Here is a 13,670-nt window from a genome sequence, read left to right as displayed (position 1 = left end):
TGTCTTTCGCCGCGCGCCGCGAGCGGGTCGTAGAACTGGAAAACGAAGCTGTCTGGCAGCCTGCCTGTGCCAGGGCTCTGCGCGCCCGGAGCAGCAGGCGGGCGCGCTGGGAGAGCGCTCCGGACCCGCGGGGCTCCCGCAGCGCCCCCCGCCCCGGGCGGGGTGGCTCGGGGCGGCTTGCGGCTGCGGGACCGCAGGGAGCGGAGGCCGGGCGCCGGGGGGGGGTCACGGCCTCCAGAGGAGAGCGGTGCTGCGAAGGAGCAGAAGCGACGCGAGGCCGGGCCGGGGGGAAGCAGGCAGCGCGCTCCCCGGGCCGTGTCCTCGTGCGCGGCTCCCGGGACGTCGCTGCGCCCTTCGCCCGCTCCCCGTCCGCTCAGCAGGAGCTCGGCAGGGCCAGTCTCGCTATCGCTTCCGAAAGAGCAGGATGTGTAAACGCAGGTTTCGGCTACGGTGGACAAGAGCGATATGAAAACCATGTGAGGAGAGATTTAATGTCTTTCTGGGACCATTGCTACTATCCAAACCAGGAGCGGGGGGGAAGGGAAGCTTTTAGGTTGCTAATCATGAAATTTTATTGCAGCCTAGAGAGGCCGTTGGCAAACCACAACACATACGCGCGCACATGCACACACACAAATCAGCTGCAGCAAGCCTTGGCTGTCCCCTGGCAGCCCCCTTTGCTTCTCTGCGTGTAAATGTGAGCAGAGCCGCTAAAGAGGATCGTAAGCTGGGGTGGTTCGGAAGGACCTGCTAGCAGCAAGGGTCTGGACTTCCTCATAAGGCAAAGAAAACCCTCCTTGGTGCCTAACGCTGAGATTTTGTTGTTGTAAGCCAAGAAGCTTTTATAGCCTCTCAGCCTTTGCCTGTAAAGTCCAACGCCACTCATAAAACATTAAGAGGCACAGCATTACTGTAACACTCTCCGAAGGGACCTGAAGGGCGACTAGACAGTTAGAGTGATTATTACACATCCTGAGCAAAATTGTTCTCTGCAAACCACATATAGCCCCTTATAGATTTCCATGCAGCGTGAGAGGCCGTTAATTCACGCCCTGATGATGAACTTAATTTTGTTTCCTGCTGAGCAAATGACGGCTTAGAGGCAACTTTGTCTTATTATGGTGCRGAGACTTTTATTTTTGTTTTTGTTTTGTTTTTGTCTTTTCTCGCATTGTTTTCACAATGCGRAACATATAAGCCCTCTCTTGATTTATGATTGACGCTTCTTACAGCAAAAGAGAGGTTGTGGAGTCTCTGTCCTTGGAGATATCCAAAACCTATCTGGACGCAATCCTGTGCTGCGTGCTCTAGGTGACCCTGCCTGAGCAGGGGGGTTGGGCTACTAGACGCTCTCCGGAGGTCCCTTCCAACCTCAGCCATTCTGTGGTTCTGTGAACAGGGCCTCCCCCAGGGACTTAACTGTGTCCTGGACACACTGGTGGCTTCACCTGCTGCAGTGTGCTGGGCAGCCCTGCGCGTGTGTGACTACATCGTCTGACTAGACTGCAGCTATGAAAGGCAGAGGTATTCCTGTTTTTCTTCTGTTTTCCCATTTGCATGGAAAGCTTCCTCCCCCGTCTTTTGCTCTTGAACATCATCTTGCTTTATGGCTACCTCTGGCTGTAATTTCTTTCTGGACCTGRGGTCAGCTGTGACTGTATTGCAGTGCTCTAGATCCCCATGTTTCAAATGAGGTGCAGCCTTCTCTGAATGCAACAATCTTCCAGCTTCATGAAGCGATTAACGAAAACTTTCCTCCAACAGAGTAGAAAGATTGTTGCTACGAAGCCAAAATTTAGCTGGGAACATCCATACAAGAAAATGCAGAGCACCTCCCCTCCCCAGGGCTCAGCGTCCCGCTTCCCAGGGCCTCCATCCAGGAGTGGGCACTGGTTCTTGCATTCATTTTTTTTCCTGAAAGGAGGAGTGTCCTGCCTTGACTTGCTGAACTCTGTAAAGTCCCTCAATGGAGAGAAACCCTGGGGCACTAGATGAGAATTTCTCAGAAAATCCAAGTCCCTTTTCCCTCCTGTCATCAATACTGAACCAAAGAAACTTTGAAAAACAGCCAGCCCAAGTGCATGTCCCTTTGCAACTGGGTGCAGTGCTCTAGGCCAGAGATTCCAGGTTCCTGGACAAGTGCTGGGTAGTTCTGGCATGGCTCCCTCTGGGCCAGGATTTTGTTCTCCTTTTTTTTTTTTCCTTTTTTTTTTCCCTTTTTTTTCCCAACTTGGGTAAGGCCCACGCAGCTGAAGTTGTGGCAATCTCTCCTTTCCCATGAGTTCATCTTGTAATAAATCGCACCAGCCCTGCAGAGGGGGAGGAGAAAATTGAAAGATGTTTATAGAATTAATTCCCCAAAGGAAATCACATGGGGGAGGACAAATGGGGGGAAGAGTTGAGAATTTTTTTTGTTAGCGAAGATGCATTTTTTTTTTAGTTTGGATGGAAAACAATCTGCAGTACAACTTCAGTGCTGGGAAACAATTAGATTTCCTTTACTGCTTCTCTGCTAAGGAAGAGTTTACTACATGTGTGGACTGTATCAGTCTTCCTTCATCTGCTCTCTTAGTCTCTAAGGTCAGAAGAGCCTGTTGTCTGATCTCATGTAACGTGCCATGAATTCCTCATGGTTACTCCTGTGCTGAGCCCAATACTTGTTTGACAGAGATGTGTCTTCCAGAAACACCCTCTTTCTAGGAGATCAAGAGAATCCCCCATGTCACTTGAGTGTTTGTTCCAGTGGTCGTTTAATTGCTTTCCTGAAAACTCAGTGCCTTCTCTGGGGTCATGCAGCTCTCCTCCCTCCCTTGCTCGGTTCATCCTTCAAAAGCAAATGCTTTTGCACAAAATGGGGGGAGAGAGAGGGGAAAAAAAAGGCATCGAACCACTCCCCCCTAGCGCAGGTGGGAGCAGGAGGAGAATGGGGAGCTCTGGGCGGCCCTGGTGGCTTCTGCTGGGCCCCGGGCCCCAGCCTTGCTTGCGCTCCTTGCTTTGGTGTCGGTGAGCAGGGGAGCCCGGGTCGATGCTACCATCTGGTGGCACGGGCTTGCAGCGGCGCGCGGCTCCCTCGCAACGCCCTACTAGCTAAATGGCATTGGCTTGTGTGTTAAGTAGCTTCATAAAAACTGACAGTTAGGAAAACAAACAGACCAACCCCAGAACAACAACCCTCAACCTCTAAATACTAGCACTGGAAGAAAAATAGCTGCTGAGCTTGCGTTGGAGAAACAGGGTTGCAGCAGGCAGAGAATTTGCCTTGATCCTGTTGGTGGATTGACAGTGCAGCCATGCATGACCTTGCTCTATTAACTGCCCTGCATTTACAGACCAGAACCCAGTGGCAGAGGAGGCAGAGGATGACCGTGATAAACCAAAGCTACTGGATGAGAAGGAAGAGATGGAGCAGCCACAGATCAAGGAGCCCATGGAGGTACCCAAGAGAGATGAAGAAGGAGAAAAGTTACAGGAACAAGTACAGCTTGACCGGCCTGATCAAGGTAAGGAGGAGTCTGGGGAGAAAGGRTGTCAGCTTTGGAGTTGGGAGATATATGTTAAAGAGCGTTCTGTAGCATTATTTCAAGTAAAGATCCTGATCTCTGCTTTTTACCTTGTAGACTGAAGATGATTTATTGTTTGCTGCTCTTGAGGCTTGTTAGGAATGCAGCCTCTTGATGAGAAAGCAAGTGCAGGCAGCTGAGAAAGGGCAGTAGGTAGTTGGGTGCCTCGTGTGCTGTGAACCTGCTGGATGTTGTTTTCTCACATCAATAACAAGCCCCCTAATGCTGTCTGACATCCACCCTAGGGATTGCCTTGCCTGTGGGAGAAGCGCATCGCCATGAGCCGCCTGTCCCGCATGACGAAGTGATTGTGGACATGGGGCGGGAGCGGGAGGAATCTGATGAGAAAAAGCTTGCACTTGGAGAAGCCAATGATAATCTGCTCAAGCCAGCAGTGGAAGAGCCAGTCGAACTGAATCCCAAGAAAGAGGCTCTTGGCCTGAAACAAGGGATGGAAGCAATTGCTGAGAACCAACTGCGGGGAGGGACTGACAAGCCTGTTAAGAATCTGAAGAACGTCCTGGAGGTGAACGTGCAGCAGGATGGCAAGCCGCCATACAAAGATCTGGAGCCAGACAAACGAGTGTTGGAAGCCAAAGCTCAAGCTGCCATGCTGGACAGCGAGAAGAAAGCTGAGGCTGCAGGTGTCAAGGAGAAATCAAACCTCCAGCTACCCAGGAAAGCAGAGGAGGTTGTGAAGTCCATAGAGAAGGAAGCTGACCCTGGTAAGCTCCCCCCACTGTGGCTCATCTGTACAAATTCTCCTCTTGTCCTATAATCTCTCCCTGGTGACTGGGCAATTTGGTTATTTCCACCTACGTCCCAGTGATTCCTTTTAATTTCACAAGATTAGCATGTGAGTATGCACAGCCCCTTCAGCAGCTGTTGGGGAAAAGGAGGAATCTGGTAGCTTTGACAGCTACTATAATATCTGTCAAACAGTTGTTTGCTAGCCTACTAAATGTCAGGTGCCATGCTGTTCCTGTGCGTCTCCGAACTCACTGGGGACACAGAGCTGGGAGATCTTGACAGGTAACACATTGCTAAGTGCCCATCTAAAAGCTAGTTAGAACAGTTCTTGCATTTTAATTGGCTAAGGTAGTTAGCACTGGCTCACTGCCATGAGTCTATAAGATTGTTAAATATTTTTTTTTATTACTTCCCTTGCAGTCATCAGGTTGAATATAAACTGTGCTGGCTTAGGCAGGGAGGGACAACGCGATGTGGAGTCATTTTAGAGAACATCTGCTGCTGGAGCGTCCTTATCAACTGCAAAGGTCTGTTGGTCTGTTTGTCCACAGGTGAAAAGCAAGAGCTGCCCCTCCTAGACAGAGCAGACCCCGCTCAGGCCCAGCAGCTGGAGCAGAGAGAGATCAGAAATACTGAGGAAAAGCAAAAGGAGAATGCAGAGAACAAGCTGGAAGGTGAGTTCAAGTCCCTGGGGCGTGCAAGGAGGGGAGGGTGTCGAGCTCCCTCTAGGAGCCTGAGGTATAAGTGCAAGATTTTTCGCTGCAGGAGGAACGTGCCAGCCAGTCTGTTCTTCTTGGCTCTTGTGAGCACATAGCTTTAGGCCATAGTCACCTCGGCGACGGCAGCAATTAGTGCCTGTCTCCAGCGGGCTAACGCCTCCGGCAGAGGCTGGCATGTTCCAAAGTGAAGTCCCTGGCAGGGCCTGCCTGAGGATGTGAGTCACGATGGAATCTAGGCCTGTCTTCTCCCCAGGTCCCAAGCGCAGGCAGTGCTGAGTCAATAAGAGCATGACTGGAGTGAAACTGTCTGGCTTAAGAAAATGGGGACCCAGCACCATGGTGCTCCTCTGTAGGCATCATCCAACAGCCCTGGGGCCTTTGGCATGGGAGAGAAGCCAGCTGCAGTGCGTGGGGAACCCTGGGGTGTATAGCTGTGCAGAGGAGCGGCCTTGAAGTCCCATCCGCACCTTTCCCCTTCCATGAGGTGTTTCCACAGTAGTGCTGTTACTCTGTGGTGGGCCCTTCCTCAGGCTGAGCACGTTGCCTTCAATCTTTGCCTTGCTAGGATGTGAGAGGTCGGACTCGGAGCTTGGGACTTGCACTGTGCACAGGCCATGAATCCCCTTGGCTGATCGTATTCATGTGATCCCTGGTATTCTGGTCCAGACATGGTGGGCATTTGATCCTGAGACTGATTGCAACTAAGAGCCTCTACACACAGGGACCGTATCACCCTCCTTTTTGGTGGTTACATCTTGGTTTCCTAATTGGTTTCTTTTCCTTTTGCATTTCAATGGGACTGAAAAAATGAGTGTAAAAAGCTAATAGCAGCTATGGGCCATGAGAGCTTGTTGTATTTCAAGGAAGATTCAGGGATCTGAGTTTGTGTGGAGTTTTCCACCCYAATGTGTGTGTTGAACTTGCCAGGGAAGCTCTCCTATGAGGATGTCACCAAAAGGTACCTTGGGCTTGTTCTGTTCCTCTGCTCAGGGCTGAGCTTTGTACTTAAAAGGCTGAAAGAGGGTAGAAAGAGTGAAAAAGCTTCATGGGAGCAAGACAAGACAGCAGGCCATGTAACTCCATGCATACCTTCTGCAAGCAGTTGCCTCTCTGGGGCTGTTGTTGCTGTGCTCCAGTTTTAGCTGCCCTTGGCTGTACAAACTCAAGTACTTTCATTTTATAATTAAGATGCTTTTTATGAAGAGTGTCTGTTGAAATCTAGCAAAAGCAGTGACTGAGGCGTGCTTCCCCCAAGATCAAAGGAAGAGCTGGGACTTAGTGTAGCCTTTTGTTTGTGTGGAAGAGGTGTGTTACACAAATACAGGACTTACATGTGTTTGTAAAGCTCTCAATGCGAAATGCTTTGATTTGGCATTAAACCTTTGCTTGCTGCGTGTTAAACCCAAACATTCCCATGCTGAGCTGGGACCTGGCAGACTCGGAAAATGAGATAGTAGAAATGACTTCTGTTTTCATTGTTTATTCTGAGAAAAGTGCAGAAAATAAACAGATCTTGAGAAGTCAATTGCTCTCTTGAAATGACTGAATTCCCCCTCATAACCTAGCTTTCTGTAAATGGAAGTGAAAGGGGAATTCCAGAGGCCCTTGGTTAATAGCATTCTAATGTGAACTGAAAATATTTCTCTTTAATCACCTTGTGGGTTATTAGCAGGACAGGGGGAGGCAGTGCATACTTGAAAAGGATTAACCTGGACAGCATCCTTTTTTAATTTAAATGGCATTTTACAGGCTATTAATTTTGACATTATTTCCTTAGAGGGAAAATATTCTAGAAACACCTTGAGTTTTGCAGAAAAGCTGCTTGTTGATGTGGGAGGCAAGTGACACACAAGTTCATGCTGTCCAGATACGATATGCCTGGGTGTCTGTCCAAGAGGAGAAAATGCAGCAATGTTTCCGTGCAGACCTGGGGCTCATATTTTGTCCATGACGTGTAGCTTGCAGCAGCAAGTGGATCAACTTGAGTCACTTCTGCTTGGCCCTAAATGCACTCATCACTTCTGTGTAACTTGCTCTTGAAAGTCTTTATGGCTGTGTAGAGTCAATGGGCAAGGATTTCCTTGTATTTTATTGACGTGTGGAGTTTTGTTTTATTGCAGCAGTGTCTCAGGTCAGCGGGAGGTGACCTGAAACCCAGGGTAGCTGGGATGAAGTCCTTATAGTGCATGAAAAGAGGTGATCAGTGTTTGAGAAGGCTGGCTGATCTCAAGAGCCAAGCTGCAGCAGTGCTGGAGCTTCCTGAGGCACCAAGGCAACTCTAAAATCAACCCACCTCACTTGGGAAGCTGAACCACTTGCTCTCTTGACTGACTTCTGCCAGTCCTATCCTCTTCTTGTTCCTGTGCCAACCAGACTTCTGTCCTTCTAAGCACAGGGACCTGCAGCAAACCTGCCTCCTCTGTGAGCCTTCTTCCTGGCTGTTCTCACTGAGCAGTTAATAACGAGAGCTTAGCTTTGACCCCTCCACCTATAACTTCTTTAGAGAGCAGTGTCCTGAGTTAGCACCTGCATTAGTGAGCAGCTATTCTGGGCTTTTGGCTATCATTCCTAGTGAAGACACTCTGCAGTGCTGCTATTGTGATTGCCATCGGTGCAAGAAGCACAGCTGTACCACGTGCTCCTCTCCCTCCCGCTGMACTGGCACTGGTTGCAGACTTGGACTGTCTTGCTGAGGAGAGCCACTGCAGTAGCTCCAGTGCTGAGATTATTAGTGAGGTTTTTAGGTCATGGATTTGAAAAGGGAATTTCCTCTTGTCCAAAGGGAGGACATGGTATGAAAAAAATCCTGCAAGAGAGATGCCAGAGTCCTTGTGTGTCCTGGCTGCTCTGAAGCTTTCAGCAGGTCTCATTTTCTTCCATCTGCTTTATTTATTTATTTATTTATTTTTTAGAAGCGGGGCAGGCAAAACTGCTTGATCATGCCGTGCTGCTGCAGGTGATCAAAGAACAGCAAGTACAGCAAAAGCAGCTACTTGATCAGCAAGCAAAACTGCTGGCTGTGATTGAAGAGCAGCACAAGGAGATCCACCAGCAAAGACAGGAAGAGGGAGGAGAGGAGAAGCCAAAACAAGGTAAGGATACTACCAAAGAGTGTGTCTGCTTGTGAGGTTGTCACTGCTCAAAATAGCTTTAAAATCAGGCTGGGAAAGATCTGAGTCCCTCTGGCACATGGCGGGATCCACTCTGCAGAAGCCATTTCTGATTGTTTCTGAGTAACCCTGAGCCTCTGAGGTGGCAATCCCCCACCCATGTCCCTGTGTGTAGGGATAATGCTTTTCCTCACAGCTCACCTTGTTCTCCCATGCGGTCCTTGAGGCTGGTGATATCTTTTCTCCCCTGTTGTGCAGGATATGGTGGTGGGAGAAGAGAAACTGTCACTCATCATGAGAAAAAGACTTTACATTTCAACTTGTCTTCTGCAGCAGAAATGCAACAGGAGCCTGCTGTGCCACACTCCAAGAGTAAGGAGGAAGACAGCCCAGGAGCTAAACAAGAAGCTGCTGCAAAGCTGGTTGGTAAAGAGTCGCTGGAACACCCTCTGCAGGGGTTGGGCAGGCAGCCTGCCAACTCAGCAGAGCAGCGCAAAGGAACTGCAGGAAGGCTGGAAGAGGCTGAGCACAGGCGTGAGATTCCTAGGGTACCTCCCAAGGATCTGAAGGTACCACAGGAGGAGATAGACAGAGCTGTTAAAAAAGCTGCAGAGAACGGGGATCCCCTTCCTGGCAATGCCCAACACATTCCATCAGCCAGAAACCACCTAGAAAAGAAGCCCTTGGCAGAGAATTTAGGAGGTCACGAAGCCAAAGCTGGAAGAGACGTCCATGAGAAGAATTCCCTGAAAGCTGTGGAAGTAGCTACAGCACGCATCCAAAGAGAACAATTAGGGGCTGCCAAAGTTCAGGGAGTAGTAGGAAAGAGTCTGGAAAGAGACACAGGAACAGACCTTAAAGCCAAAGCACAGAGTCAGGTGGAGCCCAAAGACCTGGCACTTGTGCTGGACTCCTCAAGTAAACTGAACGTGGCAGGGAGTGAGCAGCGCATACGGGAGCGTCAGAGAGCTGCAGATACTGAGAGGGGTGAGGGTGCTAATGGCAAATTGCAGCAGGCCGTGCAGAGGGACCTGGCTAGCAAAATGGAGGTGAAGAAAGAAGCTCCTCGGGAGAACATGGTGGACATGGTCCAGGATCCTCAAGGAAGTCTCCTGAGCAAGCAGAAACGTGCAGATGGGAGCCTCTCAAATGAGGCTGAGAAGCAGCCAGATGCAGAGGATAGTGCTGCCCAAAAGCCTGAGAAAGGAGTGGCTGCCCATGGGGACCAGAAGCTRGACCACGATGTCAAACCTAATCGGGACCTAAAACTGCAGGCAGACCTGGACCTCCGCCGGAGGAGACGGGACCTGCTTCCTCACGAGGAGGAGGAGGAGGAGGCCGCACAGGGGGCGGGGGTCTTCATTGGCCTGAATCCCCTTCCAGATGTGAAAGTAAACGACCTCCGGAGTGCTCTAGAGACACGATTAAACCAAGTTGCGGAGGGAGCTCAGCAGGTGGTCCACAGCCGGCAGATCAAACAGATGACGCAGGCAGACGGGAGCATGTGAGTGGGGTGGTCGCGCTCGGTGGGTGGCTGAGGGTGTTGGCCACCAGCACAATGCTGATGGGCTCAGTAGGGAAGGTTCAAGTTAACCAGCTGCTTTTTTGGCCAGTGTTGCTCAGACAGTGGTCAGTCTAAACCGGCAGCACTTTGTTGGATGCAGTGCTTGGATCCATGGGATTTCCTTGGACCTGTGAATACTGTCCAGGGGACTGTGGGCTTCTCCAGTCTCTGTAGTGGGAACGCCTCCCTGTGTGTGCCTAGTGGTGGCCAAGGAGATGGCAACCATGAAAGATAATCTCTCGCTGTCCTCTGGCTTTCAGAGGTTGCCATCTAACTTGGTTTCCTGCCAGGCCACCTTTCAAGTACCTTTTCAACCTCTTGTTCATATCGAATTGCCTTCTCCATCTGGCTCTCATTTACCCTTTCAGAACTGAGGCAGTTCTCCATGCAGTTCACCCACCTGCTTGGAAAGGCTTCTTCAGCAAGTATGTTGGGTTCCTTAGCCCAGCCTGTTTGGGGCTTTGGAGCAGAGGTCTGGGATTGCAGGCAGAGGGGAACCAGGGAGAGATGCACAACTCCTCCTGGAAGACTTTGTTCTGCTTTGGAGATGCATCAATTCAGATTGGGTTTAGGACTGGCTTAGGCAATTGCTTTGGTATTTCTTTTGAAATGGGAGCTGTTARTCTTGCATGTTTAGGGGATAGTTGTGGTTTAGGAACCTAGTTTCGTAGAAATGCTGCCTTAAACAGGCACAACTGCTGCTGTTGTGCTGCCTCTACTCCCAGGGATTTAGTTGGTTGGCCACACACTAGCAATAACAAAGAGCTTTGCTCTCTCCACCCTCTCCGGATGCTCGCACTCTCATCTGTGCTTTTAAAGTGCATTATGAAGTTCAACTCGGGGGCTGCAGCCTGCCCCCCAAACCAGCTTGACTTTCTGCAAGAAGTGACTAACATTTAGGAGCAAAAAAAATGTGGCTTAAAAGGGTGTTCTTGGGGGCTTGGCTCAAGCATACCTACCTCTTTTCTCTGTAACTCGATGGAACGTGTTTGTTTTGTGTGTTTTTTTCACAACCATTGTCACATTCGACAATGTGTTTTATATCCATAGATGTCAGTACTCCACCCCGGTAATGCGTTTTATGAGCAAGAAAGGGAAAAACTTCTATAAGACTCCTGGTTTGTTTCAGGCTCCCAGACAGTGATTCATCCCTTTTTTTTTTTTAATCCTGACTTACGAATGTAAGAAATAAAATCCCAAAGCTCTCACTAGAATGGCTGAAATTTCCCAGCCTGGAGTCACAGACCTCATCACTGTGGTGGTTTTTATATCTGTATCTCAAAGTGTCTTTGGTAAACTAGCCTCTCTGCGTTCATACGTGCCGGGATTTCTCAGAGCCGAGGCTGGGTCGTTATCGAATATGTGGAACTGTCACACTGGTTCTGGTAAATACCGTGGGGAAGGCTCTGCCTTCGGTCTTTGGGTACTTTGCTCCTGTTTGCCTGCTCCAGCAGTCGGAGGTTGCAGTGCATCTGGAACGTGTGCCTGTTGCTTGAAGGATGTCATCTTAATCTCCAAACAAAGTGACACAGAGCCACAGGGCAACAGCCACGGATTCAGCTGAACTGCTTCATGGGGACCATCTGCGTTACTTCCACGTGTGTCTCAGATGTGACTGACATAGCCTTAACCCTCAGGACTTCCTCCATAGTACAAGTGAGCTTCTCCATTACGCTGTCTTAAAGCACAAATAACATGTTTGGTAATCCTTGGAACTRCGTGTGGCAGGAGGACTGTTCTGTAGGTGTCCCGTGCCAGCGTTTGTCAGGTAAGGCAATAGATCACATTTCTTAGCCTAAGTCTGCACTGGGGAGACGGGTTTGTGCTTTGTGCCCTGCTGCACTAATGAGCCTTTATAAAATGAAAGGGAGCTGGAGGAAGAGCTGGTTCCCCCCGACTTTTTGCACTTTGTCGGTTACCAGGGTCTGTCCTGGCCTCTCCCATACATCCTATGTCTGCATGGCAGGGTGAGGACAGACTCCTTTCCCTGTGGCTTCAGGACGTGCCTGTAGTGGTGACGTTCCTTGGCACAGTCTCACCTGCATGAACACGAAGGACCAAAGTTGCTCCTGATGTTCCTCAGCAAATGGAAACGGAAAATGGCTATGGATTCTGGGCATCCCCAACCTCAGCTGGAAGGCGGCAGGGAGCTGCATTACCTCTCTGTGCCAGGAACTGTTTGTACTGGGTGTGGAGTGCTTGGCGGGAGAAACTGGAGGGGAGGCTGAGCTGTGTAGATCAATAAAATAAGCTGAAGCATTGTTATCTGAATTTGTCGTCTTTGCTTAAAAAAAAGAAATCTGTAAGCCCTAGTTAGCCACAGGGCTGTGGCTCCCCTGGCAGGGAGAGGGGTCTGCTGTGCTTGGTACCTGCAGGGGATTACTTTGCCTGAGGGGAAAAAAGTCTTTGTGCTTTCTGCTTTCTTTGAACCTCTCTCTGCTCCACCCTTCCCTGCTGCTGTGGAAGAGATAGTGAGAATGTAGTCCTCCTCCTCCTCTCACCAGCACAGGGTCTRTCGTTGGGAGGAAAATCTGTCTAATTCGATGTTCAGGGGATCAAGCAACTGCACTATAGCTGCTATTAGAGCTTGAGTATTCAAAAAACTGGCTGCAGGGCCTGCTGGATTTCTTCCCCAAGTGTGCTGCACCTTGGACCCTCAGCTGTTATCTTAACCCAGTACTACAAACTTGCAGGTCTTGCAGCCCTAAATGCTGGTTTCTGTCTTGTCAAATGGTGACCAACTGTAACAGAGCCTACGCAGAGCCTGGGACCTTGAACTGTGGTTTCTGTTTTTTTGTTACAGGAAACTTTGCTCTTTAGCAAAGCTGGAGCTTATATGCAGCTAGGAAACAGTCCTGAATCTGAGACTCCAGACTTGGGGAAAGGAGRGCTAGAAAGCTGAAGGAAAGATCTCCATGAAGCATAGATTTAAAGTGAAGGGAGTTCTCCTTTGGTTTAGTGTAAGTGTCTATAAGCCTGCTTTTTCCAGGCTGAGGACTGGACCGGGAGTTCGATCTCTGCTCTACGAGCCAAGGCTGTCTCTGCAGTGACTATTCTGCGTTTCCTCTAAGCCTGGCAGTAAGTTCTGGCTGCTCAGGGGAAGGCGAGGTGGAATCCAGCAGCCCCAGGGCAGGCAGACGCCAGAGGCTTGTTCCAACAATAGGGTAGTTTGAGCATTGGCCAAGTGAACCACAACGAACAAAAGGGGGATAGCTGCTTGTCAGAGGGGAATAGCTGCTTGTCGGACAGTAACTGGACAGTAGCTTCGTTTTTGACAAGCTGCTGACATTTCTCGTTCACTGTTTTTGTAACTTAAGGACGCACTGACTCAGATTTTGGAATTTTATTTTAAAAATACTTTCCAAACATCTATTTATATGCATTGTTTGAGAAACAAGGGTGTGCAGGAAAAGCGTGATGTGAAACGCCAGCCAGCGCTTCCCCTTCCTTCGTCCGCTTTGCGCGCAGCGCTGCTGCTCGCGGAGGCGCCGGGCCGCGGCGGCTCGGCCCGACGGGCGCGCTCCGGGCCGCTCGCGGACCGCGGCCTCACTTTGCCGCCGTCTTCGCCTGCCAAGAGAAGCGACGGGGCTGAGGGGCAGCGCCGTCCCTCCGGGCCGCCTCGCAGGGAGCGGGGGGTGGCGGCGCCGAGGTCTGCTGCCCCCCGGGCCGCCCGCTGCCGCAGCGGGGCCGCAGCCTGGTACCTACCGCCCGGGCGAAGCAGTCCCTGAGCGCCCGGAACTCCTGGGCGCAGGCGTCCCGCCTCAGCTCCGCGCCGCCGGCCGAGGCCGCCGCCACGCACCGGCCGTAGGCGGCTGCCTGCGGGGAACGAGCACGGCAGCGGGCAGCGGGAGCGGCGCGGAGCCCGAGCCGCGGGCACCGGGACGGACCGGGGCCATCCCGGGGGTTACGGGCAGGGCGAACTCGAAGGGAGACGGACCGAGAAGGACCGGGAGCGCCCGGGGCGGGG

The 13,670-nt window shown here is 50.8% G+C and overlaps 2 protein-coding genes across 5 annotated transcripts in view; one reads left to right on the top strand and one right to left on the bottom strand.

Moving 5' to 3' along the window:
* The window catches only part of SLC38A10 (solute carrier family 38 member 10), a 39,170-nt gene extending 28,306 nt beyond the window's left edge, over window positions 1-10,864 (top strand). For 2 of the 4 annotated variants that reach the window (XM_085319213.1, XM_085319210.1), the window contains 5 exons: window positions 3,330-3,500; window positions 3,806-4,285; window positions 4,862-4,984; window positions 7,942-8,121; window positions 8,398-10,864. In XM_085319213.1, coding sequence (XP_085175339.1) covers window positions 3,330-3,500; window positions 3,806-4,285; window positions 4,862-4,984; window positions 7,942-8,121; window positions 8,398-9,647 — 2,204 coding nt within the window. In that variant the 3' untranslated portion in view covers window positions 9,648-10,864. The remainder of the gene's footprint in view (window positions 1-3,329; window positions 3,501-3,805; window positions 4,286-4,861; window positions 4,985-7,941; window positions 8,122-8,397) is intronic. The other 2 variants (XM_085319212.1, XM_085319211.1) reach the window with 2 other exon arrangements.
* A 2,167-nt stretch (window positions 10,865-13,031) lies between these two features.
* Window positions 13,032-13,670, bottom strand: part of NDUFAF8 (NADH:ubiquinone oxidoreductase complex assembly factor 8) — a 1,647-nt gene continuing 1,008 nt past the window's right edge. The window contains exons 2-3 of the mRNA XM_085319209.1: window positions 13,409-13,519; window positions 13,032-13,270 (exon numbers count right to left, since the gene is read on the bottom strand). Coding sequence (XP_085175335.1) covers window positions 13,250-13,270; window positions 13,409-13,519 — 132 coding nt within the window. The 3' untranslated portion in view covers window positions 13,032-13,249. The remainder of the gene's footprint in view (window positions 13,271-13,408; window positions 13,520-13,670) is intronic.

Source organism: Rhea americana, unplaced genomic scaffold (assembly GCF_003343005.1).
Source record: "Rhea americana isolate MKP2758 unplaced genomic scaffold, rheAme1 scaffold_576, whole genome shotgun sequence".
Classification (NCBI taxonomy): domain Eukaryota; kingdom Metazoa; phylum Chordata; class Aves; order Rheiformes; family Rheidae; genus Rhea; species Rhea americana.
This window is presented reverse-complemented; position numbering and strand designations above follow the sequence as displayed.